Consider the following 7679-nt stretch of genomic DNA (forward strand, 5'->3'; position numbering starts at 1 on the left):
GGAATTCAGTAACAAGTAGTTGAATTTACCTCAATTGTCTATAATTAAGACGAGTTGAGCCGAATAATAATAGGCTTATGTAACATCCCGAGCGCTGACGAAGGGGGTTACATGCATGAATGAATCAAATCGACACTCGAAAGAGAGGAATTTCAAAGACTCTGCAGGTATGACACTGCACAGTTTGGCATAGCTTATAAGAATTAATTGGTACTACCTATACTAACAAGATGCATCTTCTTTTCGGTAGCCCGGAACGGAAGAACTCCATAGTTAAGCGTGCTTGACTTGGAGCAATTCTGGGATGGGTGACCTTCTCGAAAGTTTTTCCAGGAAGTGTGCGAGTGAGGAAAAAGCACACTGAAAAGTCTCGTGTTAGTATGTGGGGATAGTCATTGATTCTTGAAGCGGCCGAGCATTAAAAGTGGTATCAGAGCAGGACCTCTCTTCCAATACGGTGTGGTTCAAGGACGAACCAGGCGGAAGCTGGTGGGCATGTAACATCCCGAGCGCTGACGAGGGCGGGGAGTAATCGCCGGTGCAAAGAGGCATGGACAAGGAGCGGCTCCTGACAGGCTTTCAGTGGGGGGTTACATGCATGAATGAATCAAATCGACACCCGAAAGAGAGGGATTCCAAAGACTGTGCAGGTATGAGACTGCACAGTTTGACATAGCTTATAAGAATTAATTGGTACTACCTATACTAACAAGATGCATCTTCTTTTCGGTAGCCCAGAACGGAAGAACTCCATAGTTAAGCGTGCTTGACTTGGAGCAATTCTGGGATGGGTGACCTCCTGGGAAGTTTTTCCAGGAAGTGTGCGAGTGAGAAAAAAAAATACTATATTGTTGAAACAATTTACTTACTAGAAATATCTGTTAGTTTTTTTTTTTTTTTTTTTATAAACTGTAATTAATCAATATGAAGGGATTTATGAGTCACTAAGTGATTAATTTGTGATTCCTATTTTCTTCTTCTTTTTATTTTTAAATTAATCTAAACAAATAATTATTTTGATATAATCACGTGCTCAATAAAAGAAGAAAAAAATAAAGTATCGTGTTGCATGATTATGTTGGAAACTTAATGCATCTGCGGTACTTGGATCTTTCTTACACTGCAATTGAGCATCTACCTGATTCTGTAAGCACTTTGTATAACTTGGAGACACTCTTGTTGTTAGGTTGTCGTCGACTCACCATGTTACCAGCAAACATGTCCAACCTTGTCAACTTGCGCCATCTTGATATTAGTGGAAGCAGGGTGACTGAGATGCCAGCAAAATTTGGTAGACTAAAATCTCTCCAAGTTTTGACTAGTTTTGTTGTTAGCAGTGACGGGGGATCAAAAGTTAGTGAGTTGGGGGAGCTTTCCGAACTTCATGGAACACTTTTGATTGTGAACCTGCAGAATGTAGTTGATGAAAGAGAAGCCTTGAATGCAAGGTTGAGGAGAAAGAAACATCTTCAAGAGCTAGAATTCAAGTGGACGACTACAACTCATGATGTACAGAGTGAAACTAATGTACTCGAAATGCTAGAGCCACATCAAAATGTGAAAAGGCTCAAAATTCAGAATTTTGGTGGTAATAAGTTGCCAAATTGGTTGGGGAGTTCTTCATTCTCTAGTATGGTGTTTCTATATCTTTCAGAGTGCGGAAGTTGCTTGTCATTGCCATCCCTTGGACAATTGCCCTCCCTCAGAGAACTCTATATAGCAAAGATGACAAGCCTACAGAAGGTGGGTCCTGAATTCTATGGGAATGCAGTTGAGCCATTCAGATCATTGAAGATCATGAAGTTTGAGGACATGCCCAACTGGAAAAAGTGGTCAACCATTGAACTTGAACAAAGTGGGGGGTTCCCTTCACTCCAAGAGCTTTACATACAGAGATGTCCTAAACAGACCAGAAAGTTACCTCATCAACTTCCTTCATTGGATAAATTAGTGATCACTGCATGTCAAGCTCTCACAGATTCAATGCCATGGGTTCCAAGATTGAGAGAATTAGAGCTAACTGGTTGCGATGCATTGGTATCATTATCTGAGCAAATGATGCAGGGAAACACATGTCTTCAAATCATGGCCATAAACAATTGCTCATCTCTAGTCACCATCCCTAGGGATGGCCTACCAAGTACACTAAGATCACTTGAAATCTATGAGTGCAGGAATTTACAACTAGTCCATCCTAAGAGTTTGATGCAGGAGTCTCACTACTATCATTCCCTTGAGAGATTACACTTAAAAAGTTGTTGTGATTCTCTCATCTCCTTTCCATTATCACTCTTCACCAAGCTTGAAGAACTTCATGTACAAGACTGTAGCAATCTCCAGTTGATTTCATCTGCTCCAAACAGTCTCCCATATCTTCGAAAGTTGAAACTGAAGGAATGCTCCAAACTGGCTTGGTTCCCTGAAGGAGGGTTGCCTGCTCCCAAACTTGAATCACTTTGTATCAGCAAATGTGGTGATCTCTCGCAAGAGACTGCATGGGGTCTTGAGGCAATGACATCACTGACTTCTCTTCATATCAGTGGACTTCCCAGTCTCACTTCACTAGAGCACACTGGAATTCAGTACATTGCCTCTCTCAAAATTCTGAAGATTAAAGCTTGTGATAACCTTGCATCCCTACCTTTACACAGATTAGTTACCTCCCTTTCTCATCTTACCATCAGAGCATGCCCATTGTTAACGTTGCTGTGTGGAAGGTACACAGGGGAATACTGGGATATGGTTTCTCGTATACCCTCTAGAGTTATTGAAGATTAGATGTCAAGTGCATATTCAAAATAAGTTCATATTGTATGAACTACAAAAAAGTTCACTGATTTCTTTATGCATATTATGTTTATAAAAATTTTCGTTCATTCGTTTCTTTTTACTTTTTTAATTCTCGTCATTTTACTACTTTAACAGTGTTCAGGTGGAATTCAGTAACAAGTAGTTGAATTTACCTCAATTGTCTATAATTAAGACGAGTTGAGCCGAATAATAATAGGCTTATGTAACATCCCAAGCGCTGACGAAGGGGGTTACATGCATGAATGAATCAAATCGACACTCGAAAGAGAGGAATTTCAAAGACTCTGCAGGTATGACACTGCACAGTTTGGCATAGCTTATAAGAATTAATTGGTACTACCTATACTAACAAGATGCATCTTCTTTTTGGTAGCCCGGAACGGAAGAACTCCATAGTTAAGCGTGCTTGACTTGGAGCAATTCTGGGATGGGTGACCTTCTCGAAAGTTTTTCCAGGAAGTGTGTGAGTGAGGAAAAAGCACACTGAAAAGTCTCGTGTTAGTATGTGGGGATAGTCATTGATTCTTGTAGCGGCCGAGCATTAAAAGTGGTATCAGAGTAGGACCTCTCTTCCAATACGGTGTGGATCAAGGACGAACCAGGCGGAAGCTGGTGGGCATGTAACATCCCGAGCGCTGACGAGGGCGGGGAGTAATCGCCGGTGCAAAGAGGCATGGACAAGGAGCGGCTCCTGATAGGCTTTCAGTGGGGGGTTACATGCATGAATGAATCAAATCGACACCCGAAAGAGAGGGATTCCAAAGACTGTGCAGGTATGAGACTGCACAGTTTGACATAGCTTATAAGAATTAATTGGTACTACCTATACTAACAAGATGCATCTTCTTTTCGGTAGCCCGGAACAGAAGAACTCCATAGTTAAGCGTGCTTGACTTGGAGCAATTTTGGGATGGGTGACCTCCTGGGAAGTTTTTCCAGGAAGTGTGCGAGTGAGAAAAAAGCACACTGAAAAGTCTCGTGTTAGTATGTGGGGATAGCTTGAAGCTATAGGGAAAATTATCTTAGATAATGATCAATCAAATACTATATTGTTGAAACAATTTACTTACTAGAAATATCTGTTAGTTTTTTTTTTTTTTTTTTATAAACTGTAATTAATCAATATGAAGGGATTTATGAGTCACTAAGTGATTAATTTGTGATTCCTATTTTCTTCTTTTTTTATTTTTAAATTAATCTAAACAAATAATTATTTTGATATAATCACGTGCTCAATAAAAGAAGAAAAAAATAAAGTATCGTGTAAAGAATCAATTCAATTCAAAAATTTAAGTTGTTGGGTGAGACTATTCCCTCATACGAGAGTCCATTGAACTTGAAAATTTCATAAGACTTAATTAATTATTAATTAAATGAGGGACGGTGAAGATCAAACCCGTGACACCGAGACTCTGATACTATATAAACAACTAATTCAATCCAAAATTTTAAACTTGTAGATAAGGCTACATTTCTAACAATATGAAATTCACCTCTATGAAAAAACATACCACCCTTGAGAAGCAATTCTATATGAATTTATCTACTCCTTCCTTAATTTTTTTGCCATGGTTACCAAAAAAATGCGTAAAGAAATTCTGCATCCATAATTTAATCCTTTAGAAAAAAGAAAAAGTTGACTCGTGATCCTCTAAAATTTAAAATAGACCCATGTTAATTTTTTTTAGGAACTAATGTGGGTCTTTTTTGAATTTTTGAGGGACCTCAATTTCAACTAACTGGATCTATTTTGAATTTCAAAAATACCACAAATCAAATTTTTTTTAAGGGATTAAAATGGATTCTGTGATTTTTGTTGAGAATCCAAAAGACACTTTATTTTAAATTATATTTCTTTTTTATTGGCAAAACTTATTTTTAATTTTTTTAAGCCATAGGCTTTGGTGAGTCAGTCAACCCTACCCTTAATCAGTGGAATTTGTAGGTTTGGAAAAAAAAAACCTTATTAAAGAGGGTTGGATGGAGGTTTTGGTGAGCTGTCCATGATATTGATAATTTGACATCTCTAAGTTGACTAAGGACTAGGAAGAAAGTCAACGTAAGAACCACACATGTTCTTGTGGCAATGAATCTATTATCTGTACTCTGTAGCTCTGAACAAAAGAAACAATAGAAGGAAGGGTTTCTTTTTTGTTGTTATCTGCTTTGCAATTTTCAAGTTTCTACGATGGGAAGAGCCTTACTCTCTGCTTTCCTTCATGATCTTTCCGACCACTTTCTCCTCCTTACTTCTCCAACCAAACCTTTCATCATGAAACCTCCTTCCTATCACCGCAACCTCATGGCCGCGTTGTTAATCCATGATGCTCTCGTGGATGACGTCGAACAGAAGCAGTTCTCATCACAACCAGTGATGGAGTGGCTTAATGAGCTACAATATGCTCTTTACCATTTGGAGGAGCTTCTCTTGATGCGGCAGTGGCAAATCACCACCACAAACACCAACACCAAAAAGTCCTTGCAATTCTTCGGAGTCTTCTCAAAATCAAACAGGCTAGATGAGGACATGAAGGCTCAAATCCGTGGCATCATTGATAGGTTAGAAGCTTTGGCAAAAATGAAGGATGTTCTTGGCCTAACTGAGCGTGTTACATGGAGGGAATCTCTTCAAGGCTTGTCTTCATGTTCTGTTGTCTTGGATAACTATTTCTATGGTAACTATCCTAAAGATTATTTCTATGGAAGACATGAAGAAGAGAAGTCTATACTTGAAAGCCTGTTATCGACTAGTGAACACATCAAAGTGATTAACATAGTTGCATGATTATGTTGGAAACTTAATGCATCTACGGTACTTGGATCTTTCTTACACTGCAATTGAGCATCTACCTGATTCTGTAAGCACTTTGTATAACTTGGAGACACTCTTGTTGTTAGGTTGTCGTCGACTCACCATGTTACCAGCAAACATGTCCAACCTTGTCAACTTGCGCCATCTTGAGATTAGTGGAAGCAGGGTGACTGAGATGCCAGCAAAATTTGGTAGACTAAAATCTCTCCAAGTTTTGACTAGTTTTGTTGTTAGCAGTGACGGGGGATCAAAAGTTAGTGAGTTGGGGGAGCTTTCTGAACTTCATGGAACACTTTTGATTGTGAACCTGCAGAATGTAGTTGATGAAAGAGAAGCCTTGAATGCAAGGTTGAGGAGAAAGAAACATCTTCAAGAGCTAGAATTCAAGTGGACGACTACAACTCATGATGTACAGAGTGAAACTAATGTACTCGAAATGCTAGAGCCACATCAAAATGTGAAAAGGCTCAAAATTCAGAATTTTGGTGGTAATAAGTTGCCAAATTGGTTGGGGAGTTCTTCATTCTCTAGTATGGTGTTTCTATATCTTTCAGAGTGCGGAAGTTGCTTGTCATTGCCATCCCTTGGACAATTGCCCTCCCTCAGAGAACTCTATATAGCAAAGATGACAAGCCTACAGAAGGTGGGTCCTGAATTCTATGGGAATGCAGTTGAGCCATTCAGATCATTGAAGATCATGAAGTTTGAGGACATGCCCAACTGGAAAAAGTGGTCAACCATTGAACTTGAACAAAGTGGGGGGTTCCCTTCACTCCAAGAGCTTTACATACAGAGATGTCCTAAACTGACCAGAAAGTTACCTCATCAACTTCCTTCATTGGATAAATTAGTGATCACTGCATGTCAAGCTCTCACAGATTCAATGCCATGGGTTCCAAGATTGAGAGAATTAGAGCTAACTGGTTGCGATGCATTGGTATCATTATCTGAGCAAATGATGCAGGGAAACACATGTCTTCAAATCATGGCCATAAACAATTGCTCATCTCTAGTCACCATCCCTAGGGATGGCCTACCAAGTACACTAAGATCACTTGAAATCTATGAGTGCAGGAATTTACAACTAGTCCATCCTAAGAGTTTGATGCAGGAGTCTCACTACTATCATTCCCTTGAGAGATTACACTTAAAAAGTTGCTGTGATTCTCTCATCTCCTTTCCATTATCACTCTTCACCAAGCTTGAAGAACTTCATGTACAAGACTGTAGCAATCTCCAGTTGATTTCATCTGCTCCAAACAGTCTCCCATATCTTCGAAAGTTGAAACTGAAGGAATGCTCCAAACTGGCTTGGTTCCCTGAAGGAGGGTTGCCTGCTCCCAAACTTGAATCACTTTGTATCAGCAAATGTGGTGATCTCTCGCAAGAGACTGCATGGGGTCTTGAGGCAATGACATCACTGACTTCTCTTCATATCAGTGGACTTCCCAGTCTCACTTCACTAGAGCACACTGGAATTCAGTACATTGCCTCTCTCAAAATTCTGAAGATTAAAGCTTGTGATAACCTTGCATCCCTACCTTTACACAGATTAGTTACCTCCCTTTCTCATCTTACCATCAGAGCATGCCCATTGTTAACGTTGCTGTGTGGAAGGTACACAGGGGAATACTGGGATATGGTTTCTCGTATACCCTCTAGAGTTATTGAAGATTAGATGTCAAGTGCATATTCAAAATAAGTTCATATTGTATGAACTTCAAAAAAGTTCACTGATTTCTTTATGCATATTATGTTTATAAAAATTTTCGTTCATTCGTTTCTTTTTACTTTTTTAATTCTCGTCATTTTACTACTTTAACAGTGTTCAGGTGGAATTCAGTAACAAGTAGTTGAATTTACCTCAATTGTCTATAATTAAGACGAGTTGAGCCGAATAATAATAGGCTTATGTAACATCCCGAGCGCTGACGAAGGGGGTTACATGCATGAATGAATCAAATCGACACTCGAAAGAGAGGAATTTCAAAGACTCTGCAGGTATGACACTGCACAGTTTGGCATAGCTTATAAGAATTAATTGGTACTACCTATA

The 7679-nt window shown here is 39.2% G+C and overlaps 2 protein-coding genes across 2 annotated transcripts; both read left to right on the forward strand.

The window, feature by feature from the left end:
- Nucleotides 1–1058: 1058 nt before the first annotated feature.
- Nucleotides 1059–2778, forward strand: LOC133295264 (putative disease resistance RPP13-like protein 1; the record flags this gene model as incomplete). Its single annotated transcript, XM_061494070.1, has 2 exons — nt 1059–2436; nt 2509–2778. Coding segments are annotated over 2 exons (1648 nt in total), but the record flags the coding sequence as incomplete, so codon positions are not given.
- A 2221-nt stretch (nt 2779–4999) lies between these two features.
- Nucleotides 5000–7301, forward strand: LOC133295265 (putative disease resistance RPP13-like protein 1). The gene is made up of 3 exons (XM_061494071.1): nt 5000–5461; nt 5589–6959; nt 7032–7301. Exons 1-3 carry the CDS (start codon nt 5000–5002, stop codon nt 7299–7301), a joined length of 2103 nt encoding a protein of 700 aa, XP_061350055.1.
- Nucleotides 7302–7679: the final 378 nt, after the last annotated feature.

Source organism: Gastrolobium bilobum, unplaced genomic scaffold, assembly GCF_033153095.1.
Source record: "Gastrolobium bilobum isolate Gb01-03AN ecotype WA unplaced genomic scaffold, APGP_CSIRO_Gbil_v1 utg315153, whole genome shotgun sequence".
Classification (NCBI taxonomy): Eukaryota; Viridiplantae; Streptophyta; class Magnoliopsida; order Fabales; family Fabaceae; genus Gastrolobium; species Gastrolobium bilobum.